This window comes from Nipponia nippon, unplaced genomic scaffold (genome assembly GCF_047370975.1).
Source record: "Nipponia nippon isolate SJK-2023a ecotype South Korea unplaced genomic scaffold, ASM4737097v1 scaffold_4, whole genome shotgun sequence".
Lineage (NCBI taxonomy): Eukaryota > Metazoa > Chordata > Aves > Pelecaniformes > Threskiornithidae > Nipponia > Nipponia nippon.
This window is the reverse complement of record NW_028262358.1, coordinates 29,867,511-29,889,554: the sequence shown is the minus strand read 5'-3', so window position 1 is coordinate 29,889,554 and position 22,044 is coordinate 29,867,511. Positions and strand designations below refer to the sequence as shown.

At 37.7% G+C, this 22,044-nt stretch overlaps 1 protein-coding gene across 5 annotated transcripts in view; it reads left to right on the top strand.

Moving 5' to 3' along the window:
• Nucleotides 1-22,044, top strand: part of SRBD1 (S1 RNA binding domain 1) — a 131,277-nt gene that overhangs the window by 61,039 nt on the left and 48,194 nt on the right. For all 5 annotated transcript variants that reach the window (XM_087775137.1, XM_087775133.1, XM_087775135.1 and 2 more), the window contains exons 17-18: nucleotides 1,862-1,953; nucleotides 15,485-15,567. In XM_087775137.1, the coding sequence (XP_087631263.1) occupies nucleotides 1,862-1,953; nucleotides 15,485-15,567 (175 nt within the window). The remainder of the gene's footprint in view (nucleotides 1-1,861; nucleotides 1,954-15,484; nucleotides 15,568-22,044) is intronic.

The following is a 22,044-nucleotide window of genomic DNA, read 5'->3' as shown; positions in this document are numbered from 1 at the left end:
TGAGAGGTTAAGTTTTGGAACTGTTAGAATACAAAGAGACTGAAGAGCGATTAGTTAAAAGCTGTTAGAAGTATGTGTTAACGTGTGTGGTTTTTTTGGAAGCCATTTCCAAAAAGGGAGCGCTTGCCAGATGCTGCCTTTATAAGGTGTGAACAGGTTAAGAAATACATTCTGCTGCATTGTTCTTTAAACTACCCATTCATCAGAAAAATCAGTTTGATGAGGCTTCTGTCAACGTCTTCATTTTTCAGCAGTTAGGTTTCTGTGATATGACCGTGTTTCTGAACTCTTATGGGACTGTTTTCTGAATGTCATTTATAGTGAAGGAATGTCCATAATACTGAATCTTTTTAAAAGATCATGTAAATAGTTTCATTTTCATTTGCCTCGTTCAGCTGCTCTGAGCAATTTCTTTTTCCCTGTTAAACCTGTTGTTTGAATGGGTCTGGAGTTATGCTAATACAAGAAAGAACAGGATTTTATTCTCTGTATCTATTGAAAGATCCAGTCTGTCTGTAATATTGAAATGTGCTTTTGAGTTTTGAGTAACTGTAAAATCTGACTTGTGTGTACAGCACTCTACTAAATTCCAGTTTTGATGGGGGGGGGGGGGGAGTAAGAAATTATGAAATTCTTACCTTTTATATCTGCATTTTACACTATTTACTGTTAACGTGCTTGGAACATTGAATGGGAATGTGTTTTATCTCTTGAGCTATTCTCCAGCTTTTTATAAAGGGAGGGACTTCTAGGTATCAGTTTCTTTATTTAAAAGTTTGGCCTACTGAATGTTCTTAAAAGGAAAATTTATAGTCTAATTTTAAAACAATACAAAGCAAAGTTTTATGATTTTTACTGAAAGGTCTGGTTCTTAAGGATTGTGGTTTTCCTCCTTATGGCAAAGATAAGGTTATTCTAAGAGTGGAACAGTAAAAGTAAAAATAGTTCCGAAACTGGCAGTATTCCTCTCCAGTGCAGTAGCTGTACGATGCCTTAATTATCAGCCTGAAATTCAAGTTCTGTTGAAGTTATTTGAAGAAATATACTGTTGATTCAGTGGTGTCAAAATTTCACAGCTGAAAATAAACTTACACTGTGAATACTTGATTGCCGTTTTCTCTTGAGTGGAACTAGAGCACTTGAGGTTTTTTTAATTATGTGTTGTGATTTGAATTGGTGAGTTTATCATCATTACTGAATGAGTTTGAGGTGTACGGTAGATACATGCACTGTAGTTTAAGTTACTGAAGACGCGCAGGCTGTGTTTTTCTTTGGGGATGGCAGTGAGAGCGGCGAGAAGACGGTATTAAATGCCTCTGAGAAGCAAGCTGCAGCGCTGTGGCTCGGTCTGTATCACGTTGGGTTCTTTCTGAGTATTTTAGGCAGTTAGCGTTAGACAGCGTGTGTGCACTCACGACTTGGGTTCATGCAATAGTTTAATTGATGTTAGACTTTAGAATCTAAGTGTTTTTAATGAAATTGTCAGGTAGGTTTTTGTTTTGTTTATGGAAGCTGGTTTGCCTATTTACTTCTCGTAACACTTGATTATTTTTTTTTGTGTTCATGTTTTCCATTGTAAGATTATTACAGGGGCTGATATCAGGCACAGTGTGTATTTACAGTAGGGCCAGAATTGAAAAAGAATTGATGTTGCAGGTCAGGGAGGGGTGTTTGGGCTTAAATGGAGATCTTTTCCTTTGTCTGTACTGTCTTACTTTTCTAAGTCTTCAGTTGATTCAAAATGTTTTTAAAACATGAGGCTTTAAAAAACCCCCGAATATTCAGTTAAGTCACTTGCTAAGTCTTTCAGTTATCTTGTTCAGTTGTGTGGTTTTTTGATTATTTGCCATTTATTTTTCAGCATTGTCAGCGAAGCAGGAGCATCTATCTACAGTGTCAGTCCAGAAGCATCCAAGGAAATGCCAGATCTAGACCCTAACCTAAGAAGTGCAGGTATGAAGTGTGTTTCATTTTATCACCATTTCAACATGGACGTCAATTCTCAGTTCTCAGGCTGTATTGTTTTTAATATTAAGTATAATAATAGTCAAAAGTATAAAAAGTGAAGGTTTTGGATGTTTTGTTTCTAAACTTTACTACTGCTATCATTTCACATTTGAAGTCCTAGGTACGTAAATGACATCATCTTCTACTAAGGCCTGTAATGTAAAGGTCCTTGTGGACATATTCCTTCAATAGGCTAGTACAGGAGAATTTATGGGGATTAATATAACCAATGAATTGCATAAACTTTCTCAGTTGGACATGTCCGTGCCCACAAGAGCTAGACTTCTCTTCCGTTTTCCCATGTATGTACACAGATGTCTGTAACAATAATAAAGCATTTTAAGGGCTAGGAAAAGTGTAAGAAGAGAACAGATAATTTAAAGGTGTGCATTCATCCTGAAGGATAGCGGTGGTACTTTCTTTGCCTTCACTGTGACCGCTTTGAAGTCTTCATGTAGCTAAATATAGGCCTCAAGAAATATTGTTCGGTTTTAGTTTTTTAAAAAAATTATCTATTTCAGCATAAATGTCACTGAGGTATAATACAGCCCAAGTTCTTAGAAATATACAAGTGCTGTCACTGTTATAATTTTCACTGTGTGGTAAAAGAGTAGTCTTTAAAGATCAAATTCCTAGCAGCTTCGTTGATGTCCAAATTTTACTCATGGATTTGGTTTATTGGGAGACAGCTGTAAGGGTAGGTCTAAGATTATTTTGGATTACTTCATTTTGTGGTTTTGTGTGTCTTTTTTGTATTTGTTTTTATGTACCCCAGTTTTTTATTTTCTTGGTCTTCCTGCAATTTGCTGTCATACTCAATCTAATAAAGCATATTTGAAAATGCAGTAACACTCATGTATAAATCTTTTCCAGCCAAAATGCTACTGTTCTTTATTTTATCGTTACTTTAGCAGGTTACTGGCCTGGAAATCTTCAGGGAAGTGTAGAAGTAGATCAGCAGAAAACAGTTCTGAAGTTATGGGGTATCTTGGGGGTAAAACTTTCTAGGATTCTCTGTGTTCCCCTTTCCCCATATTTTCTCAAAGGGGAAAAGGGGATTTGTGTTAACTTGATGTTTCTAGTGAATGTTTTTACAGGAATATTCTTTAAATGTCTGTATCGGCCCTTCCCTTTGCAGGACAGGCCTCTAGCTTTTTTTGCCTGACTCTCTGCTCCCTGCCTGTGAACAAACTCTGTTGTGATTATTTCTTCCCTGGGCCACAGATTTTGAATGTGTCATGGTACGGCCAGAGTGAATATTAGGCATGTGACATTTCTGTATTTGTGACAGATGCCACTAACTTTCCCTTGGGCCAAAGTTTATGTTGCTGATATATTAAATGTGGGTTTAGAGTTCATGTAAATGAACAGAAAAACACTGAAAAGGAGGAAAACTAATTATTAACAATATACTTTTCCAGACGTAAATGATTTTCCTTTTTTCCAAAGTTAATTTCTGAACGGTTCGACACTTTTATTTAGTGTTGTGCATCAAATACAAATTTGATTTTCATTTATTGTAATACATGACCAATTTCAGTATTAATTATCTAGAGTTCATAATTTGTCCATTATTACTAGGAATTGCTTCAGGTGTGACTTAAGTGCTGTTGGATCTGGTTTGAAAAGCATCAGCAATTTTAACGTGCCGCAGCAGTACCACAGAGTAGATAGAAATTGAAAAAAGGTAGGATAGAAAGTGAGAAATAATTGCTTAGTTCCATGGATGTCAGCTGTTACGGAACTGACAGCTAGAAGTATATTTATTGCAATATAGTCTTTCTAGAAGTTTTAGACTTTCTTCTTGACGTCTTTTGGTGTCAATTTGTAATTAGCTGTGCTAAAACTGTGGACTTTCTTTTTAAAGCTGAACATAAAAATGTGGCATAACATTAGAGGGAAACATTAACTGATGTTTGGGGTTTTTTGTAAACTTTTTCTTGACTAGCTTTTACTTTTGTACTTTTGGTTTTCCTTTAATTTGCAGCAAACAGAAAAGTGACATGGTGTCAAAGCTGACTTGCTTTTTATTTTAATTGTTGTTATATCATGTCAGGTTCCGTGCTTACATGATAGCATTTAGTACATTAAAGGAAGCTGACAGCTGCATGATGAAGTGTGACATTTATAGTTAAAATAAAAGGTACAACTGATGTGAGATATCTGTGATCTTAACACAGTTTGCCACTTTAACATTTGTCTCAAAACAAACTTTATAGAAGGGTTTTGGGTTTTTTGAATTACACAGGTAGGCCTGTGTTTGTCCATTAGGTACATAAATGTAAAATATTAAATAATACATATTATGTGAGAACTTACTTTCACATCTTGTGATATGATCTCTGTCATATTTGCAGTGCTGTTTAGCAACTGTTTGCAGTAAGTTTTCACTTTACAGAGAAATAGAAGACATCAATCCTGATAAAAATATTACCTTATTAATTTTTCCTTGTCTAAGTGTTGTATATAGGGGGAAAACCAGCAACCTTTAGCATTTGTTGGGCGTACTAATTAAACATTAGATAACCCAAGAACTCAACTGGTTTAGTTTTGTTTTCTTTTTTTTCCCTTAGAGCTGTCTTTTGAAGGTCACAGATGACATGGGTTCATAATAAATAATTGAGAAAGGTCTCATTATAAACTAATGGTGTGTGTATAAACTATAGTGGAAAGTCTTTATAGTTATCCATACAGCACTTTTAGCCAAAATTGCACTTGCTTGGAAAAAAAAAAAATCATGCTCATTTCTTAAACAATTTGCTGGTATCTACAGTGCAGAGAATAGAGTAGGGTCTCTCCAATTTTAGAATTGTCCTCCAGAGCTGGCTACCTTCTTTCTGGCACTAGGTAATATCAGCTCCTAATATCAATTCTTTGCACTGAACTAAGTTCTTAAAAATTTTTATAGTGCCAAATCTGAATATTTCACAAAAGTGCAGAAGCTTCTGTACTGCTACTCCCATTCCTGTGAAATCTCGCGGACTGGGACTCAACTAAGTAGATAGTAAAGAACTTGAAACCTAGTTACTTGTGTTTGAGTAGAGTGAGAAGGTATATATCCCCTTCTGACAGTCATTGTAGGATTAATGAGCAGAACAGCTATTTCTCAGCCTCGCAGAATTAGGAGATAAGAGGCTTATAGGCCAGAGCAATAAAAGGATTTCCTACTTGGTAGGCTGAGGAAGTTCAGCTGCAGCAGATTAGGAGGGTTCTGCCCAGAGAACAAGCCACTGGAGTTCAGTAACAGGGGTTTTTGGATGAAGTTGAGGTAGGGTGGCAGCCTGACAGAAAAGGGAATGCAAGGCTGCTTTGAATTCTCCTTTCCAAAAGCTGTGCCTAAGGACAGGCTGAAGTTTTGGGGTGGAATTTTTGTAGTGGAGAACAGACCCATAAAAAGAGTGCTTAGCAAGCTGGAAATGTTGATCACCTTTCTGAAGCTCATTAATATGTGCCCCCTCGAGGCCTTGTGACTGCCTGCTGTAGAGTTAGTGGAAGGCAGTGAAGGAGCTGCGAGGCCAGGTGGGTGACTGCAGCTCTGTTTCTGCCCCAGCATGTGTCTTCTGGCTACTCTGTTAGGGAAGAAGTCAAATGTTTAATTTGGTGGAGTTTTCGTAAAGCTGTCAAATTCATACTTACTTGGCTGTCCTGTTCTTTTGTTGTTTTTTCTTATTTTTTTTTTTCTGAGCTACCATCCATGCAGCACTTCCTATCTAACCTTTGGTTAACTTTTATTCATGGCAACTTCAAGCAGGAGTTTTTCAGTGTAACTTGTCCATAACAGCTTGTGGATTACTCTAGGTTTCTGTGGTTGAGATTCGCTTGTGCCTTTTTTTAATGGAAGGCCTGGATGCAAGTTTCCCTTTGAAGCAGTTGTAAGAACCGTGCTCAGTGAACAGTTACTTTGCCTTGCAAGTTTACCAGTAATTCTCCTTACTATTAGTTGGCTTTCATTGTCAGAGGAGCTGAGAAGACTGTCTTGATGTGGTATTCTTTGCATGACTAAAAGAAAAAAAGCTAAACTCAGTGGTGACAAGCATTCCTCCCTCAAATGGATGGACTCTGTGACAGTCAATGTCGACCTGTTTTCAGTTGCTGTCACTGGGCCTGTGAACTCTGGAATTAAATGGTTTTCCGAAGGTTGATATCTGCTTTGTTTTACCTCCATCCTGTCCTATATAGTTTTGCCCAAGGGTTTATTTTGTTGTGCAGAACCTGTATTCCTAATGAAAATGAGGCTTGTGGGATGAGAAATAAAATGAGTCTGTGCAGGTGTCAGTGCATAGACACTGCCACGCTTTCTGTTTTTTCTCTGATAGCAGTTCTCCACTTCTATAGTTCCTTGTTGTTGCAAATGCTTGTTGGCTTGAACAAGTTTGGCTAGACAAAGTGGGAAGACTGTGGAGGTACAGGTGAAGTATATAGAAAGCGTAAGCACGTATGACTTGTGTTGAAGGCCTGGCACACAGAAATATGGAATTTATGTACTCCCTGGATGCCTGGAAACTTTTTAAGGTATGGTCAGCTAGCGGTGGTTTGTTGTTGCCCTTAGTACAAGGAGGATAAAGGATGTACCAATTGTTTGGCACCTGCTCACATCAGAATTTTTTTTCTTCTACCACCTTTCCACCTCTTGAAGTGGATAACACGATGAAATGAATGTTGCATAATAACTCTAAGAACCAGAGGAAACTGCTGAATTCTAGTGAAACAGTGGCCTGATGGTGGAGAATCACTATGAGGCAGTAGTCATGCTGGGATTTTACCCTGGTTTCGATATATGCTCAGTTATATTAAATGAGAAATGCCTTCATTTCATTAAATTGATGAATTACCTTTTCATTTTGAGATGACTGCTCTAACAAATAAGCAATATCTTCTTTCTTTCACTATTTAAAAAGCAATATAAAAACCTAATGTGCTTCATTGCATTGATTTATAAAAATGCAGACAAACTTGAATATGTAGAATTTTTTAAACACAGGATGAGGTGGGAAAGGGGGTTATGTCTTTTCAGACATCACATTTGTGTAATTACTTGTTAGAGATCTCATGCTAAGCCTCTCCGATTTATTTCCATACCTTAGTGCAATCCTATGCATTTGGGTTTTAATTTGCAATTCTGTGGTTCAGATGCTGAAACAAGAGCAACATACTTGGGCTTGTCTAATGCAGCAACTCCAAGAAATGCTCGTTTTTGCCACCCAGTTAGGAAAGCAATGAATGTAGCTAAAATATTCCCTAAAGTTACTTTTCTGCAAAGACTTGGAACACTGACAGGGCAAGCGCACGTGCCGTGCTGCATGCACAAGTATGATCCAGTATAGAAACTGTGTTGATTCTAAAGGATGATTTCTGAGGATAAAGAAGAATCTGAGAGAGCAAAAGGTCACACAGCACAGCTTGCCTTAGCATTGTCAAATCCCATCTGCTTGTCTCCTCTCCACAGGGCAGAATACATTGGATTATTGTACACTCAAAGTTCAGCACACCACTTGCACTTTTCCTTGCAAAAGAAAGCCTTGTAGGCTTTGGGGGCTTGTTAGGACTTTGAGACTGTCATGCTACAGGGTTTTATTCCCTGGGGTGCTGTTAAAGATAGAGACGTACAGTTCAGAGCTGTCATACTGGCCAGCAAGTAGAAGGTAAAGATTGGAAAAAATGTAATTTCTTTTGACTTTATCTTAAGGAAAGTAAAACAATTTGATGATTAGATGTGTGGGACATAGTGCCTTGATGTCTACTTGAGCTAACTTCTTCATCTTCTTAAAAGAGCACTGCTCCCCCCTGGCTACTCAGGAAAGAAGGTCATTTTTCAAAAACTTTATTGGACAGAAGTCTTATGGTTAAACCATTCGCACTGCTTTCTAAGTGGAAACTTCCTTCTACAGCTAATCGTAGAGGATTGGTGCAAGTTCCACAAGTTTTCAGAAAGACTTAGAAGAAAGGAAAGTAAGCGCTGAACTCTCATGCATTAAAACATTTTCCCAGCCTGTTTAGTTGGGTTGTGTGCAATTACAGCAGTACAAAATGAAATAGTATTCCATCTTTCATCTGCTGTATTCTGTAGCGTTTAAGAAGGAGTTTAATTATACTGTTGGAAGGGAGAAGATGCAGTGGTTAGAAACAAAATGGATGGTGAACAGCAGTAATAGGTAAAGAGGGGCTTGTTCCTTCTCTCCCCATAGGATGTAGTTCCTACTAATGAGCAGAAGCTCATCTCAAGGTGTGGGCTAGGCCCTACAGTTTAAACAGAAGTTATAGGGAATCTGTGGAAACTTTGAAAAACAGTCCCTAACTGCAGATAGTCTGGAAATGACTGGGCCTGCTACAGTTTTGCATGGACATGTGTGTCTGCATCAGGATTTTGAGAGAGAAAAAAGGACTTGAATTGCCCAAAACCAGTGGCACGATGCTGAATGGGTTGTTACACAAGTGTTAGAGATGTTTGTAGTCTTTACTTTCTTGTTGTTCTAGACAAGAATCTAACATTTTCCAATCTGTGCAAATTTCATGGCATGTGTGAGAGATGGCATATAATCCTTAACATCCTGCTCATTGGCACTGTATTTTCTCTGAAGCTGTAGAGTGTAGTAGTAGGCTGGAGTAGAGGAGTTTGATCTTCTGTAATCTGCAAGATCAAGATTAGATTCACTTAGATTCCCCTAGGCTTCTGCCTTGTTACAGAATTAAAACAGGAGATTATTTTGAGCCAGGTGAAAACTCTTCTGCCTGGCTGTTTTGGATCAGTATTTTCGCTATGCTGATAGAGTTGTGTGTGTATGTGTGTATAGCTTTTAACTGATTATCATTCTCTGTGCACGTTAATGTTTGCAACTGATGTGTAATCTTTGCATGCCTTGTGGAAAGATGTGATGTTCACTTTGCCTTCCTCTCATTTACCTATTTCTTATATCCCAGATGGATCTGAGTTCAGCAGGTGGACTTGGTCTTTTATTTACAGAGCATCATTTGCTGTGCTTCTCAACAAACTGAAAATACTCCACCAGTTCTGTCTAAAAATGATCTCCAGAAGCAGAGCACTAGTCCAGGCTCTGGTAAAGCGTTTCCCTTAGCATAAGAGAGTTACGAAAATTATTTAATTCCCTCCCTCTGGATGTCACTCTGTGCGTGTGTGTGTCTGTGTATTTTCCTTAGAAGGCTTTGTTGCCGCTTTGAAGCGTGGAGCCAGAGGAACAATGAGTACAAGGATGCTCTTCAATTTGAGGCATGTTGGTTTGCTTTTATTACAGCAGTATGATGCGTTACTCACTAAAGCTGCTTTTCTTACTATAGGCACAGAAAAGGACATTGGTCACTTAGGAAAGGTTAATTTTTGTTGTTAATATAAATGAATAACTCTTGTAAGTACAGAACTTCAAGGAATTTTTTACATTTAGTAGAAACAGTAATCAATGGCATGGTGATGCAGTTAAATTTAGTACCAGCGGTCTGAATGTGAAAAAGCATACTGACGATGTCTACCTTTTAAGCTGAGCAGATGGGGAAAGATTTTTCTGAGTTTATACCATCCTGTAAGACTAACTTATTTCTGTGACAGAAAAATCGCATGAGACTTCAATTAAATGATTATATGTCTCCCATCTCACCTTGGTTAAAAAAAAGTGCTACTATCCTGTGATACAGAAATTACTACTGCTTGAGAAAAGTGTTTTTGAGAGTGTTTCTAGGAAAAAAATACTGGTTTCAAAAAGCTGCATTGTAATAGTCACTTGTTTTCTCTTTAAATGTATTTCTTACTTCCTTTTTATATTCAAGCCATCTCTTTTAAAGATTTTTGTAGTAAATACATAGAACATTATCATTCATTATTTCATTAATCTTAGGCAAATAACAGATTATCAGTTTTATGGAGTTAAAAGTAAACTAAAATGTAACCTTTTTAAAACAAAAACCTGCTTGCTTGCCACAGAAGAATTTTGGATGAAATGCAGCTGTTGAGCAGTTGCTTAAAATAAATTGCATACTTTAAACCCACCAAGAAGATATATGAGGATTCAAAACTGTGTCACAAATCCTGACCTACTGAGAAAGAATGCTTAATGAAAAGACTACTGTACGTTTCACTGTATCCTTTGCAAGGAGGGTGAAATTCAGGTCAACAGGATAGAAAGCTTCCAGGACTCAGGAAACCTGAACAATCGATCACTGAGTAAACATTATTGCAGATACTTATGGAGAGTAATTGATCTTGAACGCAATAATAGGCTTTATAAAAGGATTTAAATACGTTGTAATGTTTCCATATCTTTCCTGGTATGATAGATTGACAGTAATTACATATGCATTTGTGAGTTAGTCTGTGGTTACCTTAATATATTATTTTTTTATTTCATTGACATTGAAGTTTCAACCCAGAGTTTTAAGGTGCAAAGGTTAATTTAAAATGGGAGGAGGGATGAGTTACTTGGATGTTACAGTAGCATATCTCAGCAAGAACAAAATACTGAGGTTTTATAATAAAAATACAGAATGTTCTTGTTTATGACAAAATTGAAGTTGAACTAATCATAGCCTAATAGCTTGTGGTTGCCATATATTTATTTGTAAAACATTTGTAAAACTACCCACTGCCTTCACATCTGGAAGCTTCACATTATTTCAAAACACAAACAAATGCTCCCACTCATATGAGGTAGCTAAACTGTCACAGTTATTGACTGGGACACATTTTTATCATTATATAAAGACCCATGTGTTTAAAGGAAGGAATGTCATCACCTTGGACTTTCGGCCAAAAATGTTTTTCTGCTTGCAGTGGCAAGCAGCATTTGAATGCCACTGTAACTGAAAGAAACTGAAATTTCTTTTTTCTTCTTCCACCCATAATCATTCCTGGCAGTCTCTCATGCTGCATTTGGCAGAACTTTGTACGTTCGTTTTCACTCTTTCCCTATCTACAGCCATTAAGCTTTTGTTTTATGGTGTGGCTCTTGCATAGAGCAATGCAAAAGGAGAATGTTTCTATATGTGATTGTCTGAACACAGAAGCTGGCAGGCTGCCCCTGAAGCAGGCACAATACTTGAAGCTATTTTATGATAAACTTTGTTTTGTAGTTGATGAGATTTCTAGCTGCTCTTGCACCCTAAATAGTGTGCACGTCTGATTTGGGCTACAATGATTGCTTTAGATCTGTTCCATTACTGAAGGGAGGCAGGTAGCCTAATTAAGAAGTTAGCACTAATTCTGTCTAAGGGCAGCTGACATAGCCCTTGTATAGATACCAGCTAGAGTGCAGTTGCAAGTGTGCTATATTGTTTTTGCCTCTCACTGTTGAGATTGGGCACTTTTTTCAGTCTTTACTCTGAAAAGATTTAGCTTCAAAACTATTATCAGTATTCCAGAGTGGAAACTCTTTCCTTTTTAATCCTTGTGGAAAATGATATCAGTTGCTGTAGAAAGTACTAGTAAAGACAAAGTTATGACATGTGTATGTGTGAGGAAAATAGTCTTGATTTTAAATTTGTCAGTTTGGAATTAAGAGAGATTTGATCTTTTTAAGACAGGAGTAGCCAGATAATTAGGTATGTTTGCAAGTTAATGAGGGCACATCTGCTCATTAGCCATTAGGAAACAAAACATTTAATATAATTCCTTATTTTCTGTGAAGATCGGACACTGAGACTGACATGAGTTGTGCAAGCAACTCTTATGGAGGCTTTTTGCCCACCGCACTGTCATTGCACTTCATCACTGACAGGCAAAAATACTTAAACTCTCTGGTGGGTTTGTCTTGTCAAATAACTGAAGTATGGAGTGAATCGAGACTACCAAACAGTTAAATTGCCCTTCGTACGAAATGTCTTGTCATTAGGACATTTTCTGCCAGGAATTCAGTTAATATGCTTTCTGTAACCTTCTTTATTTCTCGTTGCATTTGGAGGCAAAGTTCATCTGCATTAAAGTCAGAGGACCACCTAGGCCACCCTGTCCCCCCAAGCTTTAAAATTTTACATGGATTTACTGCATGGCAGCACAATATGTTACTGTCATTCCAAGTATTGCAATAATGTTTTCTTCTTAATTGACGCCTTGAACCTTTGCATCTATCGAGTGTGCAATTCTTGTAGTGATTTTCTAATAGAGGGCCATGTCATCCTGATCTTAATAGCCTGTTTAATACTGGATGGAGTTTTTTTCACATTTTACTTAGACTAGTACATTTTAAGAATGGTATCGCAAACATTTCATGTTTGGCCCTGCTGATTACTTTTCAGAAATCTGATTTTCTGTTTTTGCCCTGCATGCCATCATATAATTTGTTTTGTATTTGCTTGAGCAAAAGTGAGGCATACCTTAATAATTCTAGAAGTGAGAAGGCATTATCTGTTTCATTGTCAGTCTTCTAAAAATGCATGATTTCTAGCCATTCCTAAAATCTATTTTAAGCATGTAAACAAATAGTTTTAGGCAATACCTGTGTTAGTGTAAAATAGTTTAATGTAAGAAAACTTTTGAAATGTATTGATTTAATTTTTAAGGGGAAAGTGTAAGACCATGAGGTTTTACTGTCTGTCTGGTCCATGGTAGCAGACCTTGTACTTCTGCAGAGCCCTCATGATTTCAGTAGTACTCTGCTTGTATTGTAAGAGACCAGCCACGTGGATCAAATGGCCAGAGCGGAGCCTCATTGTCCCCTAAAAAAATGGATCTATTGCAGTCTTCTAGTACTGTAACAAAGAAGTGATTTTTACCTGTACAAGAGACAGTAGATGCTAATCTTGACTGAATTTGTGCTTAGAGAGAATGTGGATAACTCTTGCGTTTTCCCCTGTTGTGCTCTCTTTTATTTTGAATTTGAAAACTTCTGGAGTAAAATTGCGGCTTTAGTGGGAATTCCGCAGGTCAGCTGTCCTGCTGGCACAGCCGTAGGAGCTGCATCCCTTCAGCCGTATAACTGACTGTTAGTTGATGTTCACGCTTCGATATTGTAACTATTAGGCCCGATCCAGGAAAGCACTTAAATGTCTATGTAACTTTATGCATGTGAATAGTTTTGGTGGTTCCAGTGGGAATACAGACATGCATCTGTGCTGAAGTGCTTTGCTGGATCAGGTCCTACGCCTCCACTGGAAGCCTCCAAGGGATATGACGGCATTGTCAACCTAGCTATTATGACAAGAAGAGTCTAAATTTTACCTTCTAATTGAAGGTTCCCGTGAGAAGGTCATGCTTAGAAAATTCCTGTATCAACCTATCCACGTAACTGTCTATTTTTAAAAGATGTAATGAAAGGAGATTTGGACAGTCAGAGATATTTGCTCTCAGCTTATCTAAAATGTAACTTTTGAAATGTGTTTTGCCATTAGGTGGAACTGAAAGAAAATTCTCTAAAACACTGTATAGCTATTAAACAAGTTGAGTTTAAGAAAGCTTGCTGAAAGACAGGTATAGTACCTCTACACAGACATAAATGCATTCAGAAGTTTTAAATGTTTCCTGGTTTGGATCAATACTTTCATTGGTGTTTTGTTCCGCTCTTGTTTGTTAGGTGATGGGTGATACGTACCACTAGTGTTTCAAAGTAATTAATATGAATGACTGTTACAGGCAAGCATTTCTGTAGTAAGCTATAATTGTGTAAGCAATAACTGGTGTACTTACACTGGTTAACATTTTGTGACTTTTTTTTTTTTTTTTCACAAGAAGGCGTATGCGATGGCCTTTGAATTCAGAACTTCTCTATCAGAGAGGCAGGTGTATCAGGCGTCACCAGCACAGTGCTTTCTGAGCCTAGCTAGCGAACTGCCATTGTCAGCGTAGGTTAAAATGGATAATAAGGGATATGAAAAGTCTTGCATGACTGAGCAGTGAACTTCTTGTTAATTGTGCATTTAGCAGTGCAGATCTTTAAAAGCAAAATCTCTAATGCTGTATTTAATCCATAAACTTTGCATCTGTGGTTTGCGAAGCCTGCATAGCTAATAAATAAGTGTTAGATCGATCTACTGTTTTGGCTTCAAGTATCAATGTCAATCAAGTCCTTTTTCAAAATGCTATGAAGTCTTTAACACCCTGCAATAGTGGTTGCTGCTGTTTAAATTAGGCCTGCAAAGATGATTAGGGGACTGAAGCACCTTTCATACAAGGAGAAACAGAGGGAACTGGGACTGTTCAGCCTGGACAAGAGGGGGCTTGGCAGGATCTTATGAATGTGTATAAATACCTGATGGGAAGGAATGAAGAAGAGAGAGCCAGACTCTTCTCAGTAGTGCCCACCGTCAGGACAAGAGACAACAGGCGCAAATTGAAACACAGGAAACTCCATCTGAACACAGGAAAGCCTTTATTTACGATCAGGGTGGTCAAACACTGGGATGGATTGCCAGACAAGTTGTGGAGTCTCCATCCATGGAGATATTCAAAACCCAACTGGACATGATCCTGGACAACCTGCTTTAGCTGACCCTGCTTTGTCAGGGGAGTGTGACAAGATGATGTCTGTCCTCAAGAGATCTGTCCAACCTAAACAATTCTGTGATTCTGTGATTCTGTAAAGCTGCTTATATTTTTGGCTATATTATGGCTAAACCAGCCAGCCTGTCCTTACTTAGAAGAAAAAAAGTTTATAAATGTAATACTGGTAGAGTGGAACTCTTCTATTTCAGTATATATGGGAGGGAGCACAGTTACAAATACCGATTGAAACTCGGTATCTGCACAGTTAGACCAAAGTTGAGAATTTACAAATTGACGTTTTGCAAATAAGTATGTGTTCTGAGATTTGAGTAAGTAAAGGATTTATCAATAAATACAGGCTTCAAAAATGCAGTCTTGGTTCAACATTTGGATTTAGAAGACCAAAGGTTTTTCTGATATCCTCTTAATGGCACCAGAAATGTTGGAAATTGCTTTGTTTTTTTCTAAATATGGTTATAACAATGACAGATTGCAAACTGATGTGTTTTGGTGTGCAGTTTAGATTAGTAAAGTCCAAGAACCATTTTTAAAGTGAACACTGAATTTTATGGTTGACTTATATAAATATATAATATATACCTTAGGAAATACTGTATTAGATAAATAAGTCTGTGAACAGTTACTCCATTCTTCTTTAAATGTTTATTTGTTTCTACATATATGTGCTTTAAGGTTAAAGGATATTTTAGAGTTTAATTTTAAATGTTACATGTGCATTTTGGTATGGATACAAAGGAAAACTTTAGTGTAAACAGTTTTATTTGCTAACTCGGTGGCCTGGAAAAACTTTCTTAATGTCACGATTACAGTTTGAAATCTCCTTAGGTCTTTGCTTGAATTGTACATTAATCAAAACTTTTTAATTTAATATTTCATGTCCTGTGTCTAACAGTGAAAAAGGATTCTGCTATATTGTTGATTATTTCCAGGTAAAAACAGAGATTAAATATGTAGAAGATTTTAAAAAATAGCAAAAGCAATTACATGCTTCTGATTTTCAGATAAAATCCATAGTTGTTTTCTAATTCTATTTTTCAGTTTCCATAGCTAGACGCGTCCAAGACCCATTAGCTGAGCTAGTGAAAATTGAGCCCAAACACATAGGAGTTGGAATGTATCAGGTAAGGTAATACTTATCATTTAATCTAAGTAATCTATCATGCTATAGAGCAACACCAAAATGCTGCTTTATAATTGTCAACTAGTTACATCTCCGTTAAAAGACACTTGTAGAGTTGATAGAATGGTAGTAAATACTTAAACTCATAGACTACCTCTTTTTTTAATCTCTACTTTTAACGATTGTGATTGAGACTCTGAAATGGCTGTAGCCAGATTTATAATCTATTAAAAACATCAAATCAGACAGGTAACCTGATCTGTAAAGCTTTCTCTTTTTTTGTATTGTTACAGCAATGGGGTTTTAGCTCTTTGTGTAAAGCACAATGAGATATTGATCCTCCATTTAGAAGCCATTAATTTGTGCTATTATGTGCATTCCTTCTAAGAAGTTTGTAATAAAAGCATTTGGTTTGGAGTTTTTAATTTACTAAAGTTGAATTGGAAAATGTTTGACAATTCTTATTTTTATACATTTTTGTAGATTATTTCTGAGAATTAACTTTTACCTTCAAAGGATCTTTACAAAGTGAATAGTATTGAGAAGTGGTACATAAGTTATTGTCATTTTATAGCATATTGACATCCATTCAGGAAAGCATTTATGCATGTGCTTAAGTCCCACCAAACAGAGAAGTAAAAAAAACCCAGAAAATTCAGCATGTGCTTTTCTCTATTTTTGAAACTACAGAATGTGAGTAAATTTGAAAGGCTGGAACAGAAGTCAGAACAGAAAGCACAGAACTGTCTGGGTCTGTGCTTTCAGGTTAGCGCAGGAGAGTTAATGGAATAGAATGCAATTAGCCCTGAATCCTTTACTGCCAGTGCTAAAGGTGGTATGACAAAGAAAGGTGCTATGAAAACTTTAAGAAGTGTATATCTTGTTTTGGTTTGTTTTTTGTTTTTTTTTTCCCAAGAACTGAGGTCAACATTTTAGTTGGTTAAGGCAGCGCTCAGTACTGCTTTTGCAAGCCCTACTTGTATTGCCACAGGCTGTAAAATGTACTCATGTTGCTTGCCAACTGCAAAACTTATCAGTAAAACTAACTTATATAATTAATCTTTCAGTATGAGCTATACTATAGTTTTTGAGGAAAATTAGATTGAAGGGCTGAAATACTGTAGATTTCTTTAACATATGTGTCCAGATTTCAGTAAAAGTGTGCTTTAATGATGACAGCTATAAATCAAGGGGTGGTCATCTGGCAAAAAGAGGAGCTTCAATCTGAAGCATAGTTGGTTTCCTTACTTGTGGAGACCCACTGCTTTTATTTATAATAGCAACAGCAATAACAACAATAATGAAAAGTGGTACAGATTTTTGTTGGCCCTTGCTGTAAGGAAAATAGTATTTAACAAAAGAAAAACAACCTTGAAATGCTATGTCAGCACTTTGAGAAGAAGTTGGTTGCTTTTTTTTAAACAAAATTTTAAAAAATCAATTCCAAAATGGAATACTTTACTGTTTGAAATATACCGTGAATTTGTGAATATTAGGAACGTGCATCGCTGTGGCTAGAAGGTATTCATTTAGATGCACACTATCTGCTATAGCCCATGAGCATATTGTACAAGCATACATCTAAAGCAAAAAGGTACGGAGGTGGTGGTGGTTGTATGTTTTTTGGGAGCATGATATTATCAGATGAACGTTGCAATGAACGTACTGCAGCAGTTCACTACTGCCTCAGTGACTGAAGCTGGCATCATTTACTTTGCATTGAAACAGAGCAGGGTAAGTACCATCTTCCTGGCCCTTTCAGGGAAGCTTCTTGATCCACTAGATCCACTTTTACAAGTAAACACCCAGCTGCATTATTTGTTCATGTCCAAATTGGTTATATGAAAAGTTTCAGAGAAATAATTCCTAAAAGCCTGGTAAAGGTAGACCTCAAAAATTGTTCTTTACCAGCTGTCTGCACTTTTAAGTTTCATCATGGTTTGGATAAGTCCCCTGAGACAGATAGGCCTCCTGTCAGAATTCTTAATGATCACCACGGAAACTCTGAGGTGCCTGTTCAAAGACACAGAAATTTCTGAGGTACCAGAGCTTTATGCGACACTATTGAAAGCAAATTTGCACTCTTGAAAGCAAAGTCAGAAGCTCTGCTGCCCTTTGGGGGTAAGTGGTCTCTCGTGGCAGGGGAGGGGAAGGGAGGAGAAGAGGAATTAAGCTGTTCTGACTGGTCTTCCTTCAGAGAGAACAGTCACTTGCTGGCATCTTAGAGGGCAGGCATGGGAAAAGCTGTTGTGCCGTACAAGGAGTCTCAGAGTAATAGCTGATATAATCCCTCAGATAAAGAGTATATCAGGTACAGAATTTTATATTATCCAAGTCAGTTTGAAAAGTTTTGTTATACTTTAATTTATAACATATTTGCGAGCTGTAGCTTTTTATTAATTTCTGGGATGAAATATGCAATGTGCAGTCGAGATCAGAAACACAAACAAGCTTCTCACAGAGGAAGTTACTTTCTTAGCCCACTCTAACTATAAACCTAGCATTTAGGTATGACCTCTCCTTTCTTAAACACCTTGACTTTGATATTTAGGAATCTGACAAATCCAGGTTTTGGCTTTCTTGTCCTGTAGGACAGACAACGGTTAGGCCTGCACTCAGCTTCTGCCTCTTCAGGCAGAGGCAGGCTGAGGCTGTGTGCTGCTGCCAATGACTGTGGAAGCTGCATAGCACAAGCAGGATCATGGTTTCTTGAGGGATGGTTGCACGCTCTCTGCATGTCGATCAAAGGGCGAGCTCCCTGAAGGAGTGGTCCTGCCTCTTCTGCTACCCCTGCCCAAGTGCCCCGATCCTTTTCTGGTGCTGGTAATGGCTACATGATGTCCTGGGTTGGCATAAGGGAGGGGCAGCAATGCATAGCTTGGGGGAGGAGTCCAGCTGGGGCTACTGCTTTCGTAGCAGCCCAAGTTTTGATTGACTTGGGACATGGCCTCTCTATCAGTTTAAGATAGCCAGGGGTCCCAAACAACTCCACTTGAAAGGCAATAGCCAATAGACATTAATTGCTCTGTCTTTTCTGGAAGTTTTTTCTGAGAGACCGCAGTGAGAGATGGGCGAAGCAGAACCTGCCTGACAAAGGCTGTAGCTTTTGTAACAGGACTGTGGCACAGGAACGTTGTATGTTCAGCTGAGTGACACCCTTGGGCAGGAGCTGCTGCTGCTATCAGCAATGGCAACAGTGCTACAGGAAAGTAAAGTGGTCATGTGTTAAATCTGCTGCTCGCAATATGAGCTTTCTCAAAGTCCGTGGAATGTGTTGTCATCCCGCCTGTCCCTCCCCCAAGAGTACTGTGTGCAGGGGCTGCGTCTTCTGTAGCTGCTGCTTCCATGGGATTTTGGATCCCTCCCACCTGGCCTCTTGGTTCTTCACGTGCATGTTTGTGAGAATATGGGTGTCTTCTAGTTTTTCTAGTGCAAGTTTTCCAAGCAAATCTACTCATTTGGGTATGGATACTTTGGGTATGGAAACAGGAGTTTCCAGGTAGCAGATCTCTGTAAATTGAGTCCCATCAGTTGGGATTTATGTTTACTTATTTTAGATGACAAAAAAATTTGAAACTTGTACTTCACCACCTGCTTTTGTTCTCATTTCAAGTTATGATTCAGAGTTTGTGCACTACCAAGAAAATCAGGTTTGTCAGAGAAAAATAAACAGGCCCTGGATCTCCTAACAGATATTTCCTTAAACAAAGAGAAGCCCAACCTGATTTATTAGGGCTTCTCTCAGACTAAATTCCAGTTGCCTAAAGGTCCTTGTCTTCCTTCATCTTTATCTCATTAAGAAAATTGTTCTTTCCTCCCAGACAGGAACCTAGCCAAAATTAATTTATCACCTTCAGGCCATATTACTATGATTTCTTCTGTAGTTGAACATGAAGATGATGCCCAGACTCTGCCTGATACAGAATATGTTTGCCTTGCCACCTCCCTATGCCAGTTGAAAGTTAAATTCCTATCGGGGAAGAAGCAGTTAGTGACTAAAGACTTTATTATACTGCAAACTGAATTTTGGCTGATGAATTACCACTACAGTTGTAATGATCTTGGAAGATGTAGATAAGAGCAGAGAAGAAAGCTGCTTCACAAAGATTGCGGCTAGGGAGTTGAATTCCAGAGCAAAGAAAATGAATAAAAAGTAAAAAAGATGTCTAAAGAAGAAAAAAATTCCTTCCTCTCAAATAGAAGCCCAGCTTTTCATAGGAGAATAAAACAGCACTAGCATAAACTTTCTGTCCACCAGTCCCCATCAAAGACAAACAGCCTCAGCTAATGTGGGAATTAAATTAATAAACCTGAATTTAATTAAATAATTTAAAGAATAAATTAATAATTTAAATTATAATTTAAATAATAAATTAAATAATTTAAATAGATTAAATTTAATTAAATTTAGAACCTGAATCTGTGTTACAAGGCAGAGAAAGGAGAAATAATGCTAAGGGACTATGTTAAGTTTGGTTGGTCTCTTGCTGTTGATTTAAAGTGCAAAATCACCAGCTGCTAAAAAACCAGTAGCGTCTAGGGAAGGAGCTAGGTGGAGCTCAAACTCACCTGTAGCCTAAGAACAAAATATGTGCTGTGTGTTGAAGGATCAGAATTTTTGACAAGTCATGTATAGTATTAAAAAATGTGCACCATTTCTGATCTTGAAAAAGCAACATCCTATTTGGCCTTTATAATTTTTGGAGTGCAAAAATCTCTTCCTGATATTTTTTGTACGTGCTAACATCTTCACTATTTAACACATTTGGACAATTAACATCCCAAAAGGATGTAAGAGATAATATATGTAGCTTTGTAACCTCTGAAGTGGGAGGATACTTGATTCCAGATGTAGCTGGAACATTGTGTCAAATACAATTTGTAAACAATACTCTTAAGTAGTAATTCCTTCAGGAAAAAAAATGGTTGAAGTAATTCTTTGTTTATTTTCTATATAATGCTGGAAAGTCCTGATCAAAGGAAAGTTTCATAAAGCCTAATCAGAATGCCTAATAATAATTAAATTTGGAAATGCCTTTTCTGTCCCTCTTGTCCTTTTTCCTCCCCATGTTGTTCTCGTTATTGAAGTGCATCAGTTTTGCATTGTATCATTACTCGTAGGACATTTTATTATTTCAGTTGCAATTTGGTATGCTTTTTAGGCTTGGGGTTTTCCCCCCAAAAGATGGGTATGTTTTATTAAATGACAATGCAACTTTAGGGAACACTTTTAATCGGATACACTTCCTACTTAATAGGACCCGTTCTGTCATAATTATGATATTGTGGATATAAACCCGTTTAAAATCTACAGCCAGCTAGTTAATAGCAAGGCATCTCACTGAAGTCATATCTCAGTTCCTGTCGGAAAGGAAGGAGGCTTTTTTCCTGTCTCCTAGAAGGCCGTGAAGAATGCTTTCTGCTGTCGCAGGCCATCCCTGTGTGGGTCTTTCCTTCCCTGCCTCAGTGCCAAATCATGCTCGTGCTGGGGAGGGGGAACTGGTGGGCAGTGGTGGAAGGATGTTACTGGCCTCTCCTGCATGTGGCTGAAACTGCATGTAGCCCTAGCCCTTCTGGTTTGTTGCATTCTTCAGTCATCATCTTCCTCCCTCAGAAGATGTGTGTGGCATCACCTCTGTCGAGTCTTTCTAAACCTCCAGTGGCTGCCTGTAGTGACAGGATGGGTATTAAAGAGGTGTGGCATTAACCTTGTTTTTAACAGTAGTACAATTTCAAATCTTATTACTTTTCTGCACACCCATCATGAAAACTATTTATCTGAGGCAAACTGACTGTATATTAATGCTGAATAGCTACTAATTTTGGAGATATTTGGGAGGTGAACTATTGCAAAGTTTTAGAAATACAGGGATCAAAGGGACCTTAAGGGTATCTGTAAGTGCAAGAGTAAGATTAAATACAGTTGGGTCAGCCTGGTACAACTGTGGGCTGAACAAGCCCACCACATTGTTTCCATTTGTTGTCTTTCCCGCAGGAAAACCTGACTTCTCCCTTGCACTGCAGGTGTTTGTCAGCCTAATTTTCAAAACCCTAGCTAAGATAACTTGGTAGCTTTATTTGTTAAGCCATTCTGAGGCTTAACAAACTTTAGATATATTTCTTTACTATCTAAACCAATATTTGGGGTTAATTAAATGTTGTATTGCTTCTCTAACAGTGGAAACTTGAAAATTAGTGTTTAAATAGGAAGCTGCTAGCAAAAAAAGCTGTGAAGTAGTCGGTGAGTACAAACGAGAGTTGTCATAATCTGAACGCTGGCCATCTCAAAGAATCAGTGTGTGGTTTAAGAAAATATTTGTCTTCATTTTTCCTTAGAATACATACACAGGTTTTAATGGTGAAATGTAAGAGAATTTTTATCTTTCTTGGTATCTGATTTTGGTTATATATCCTTTGCGTAGTATGCTCTTATTTAATAACATGGAGCCAAGTATTGGAGCTGGCTGATTTTTCCAGT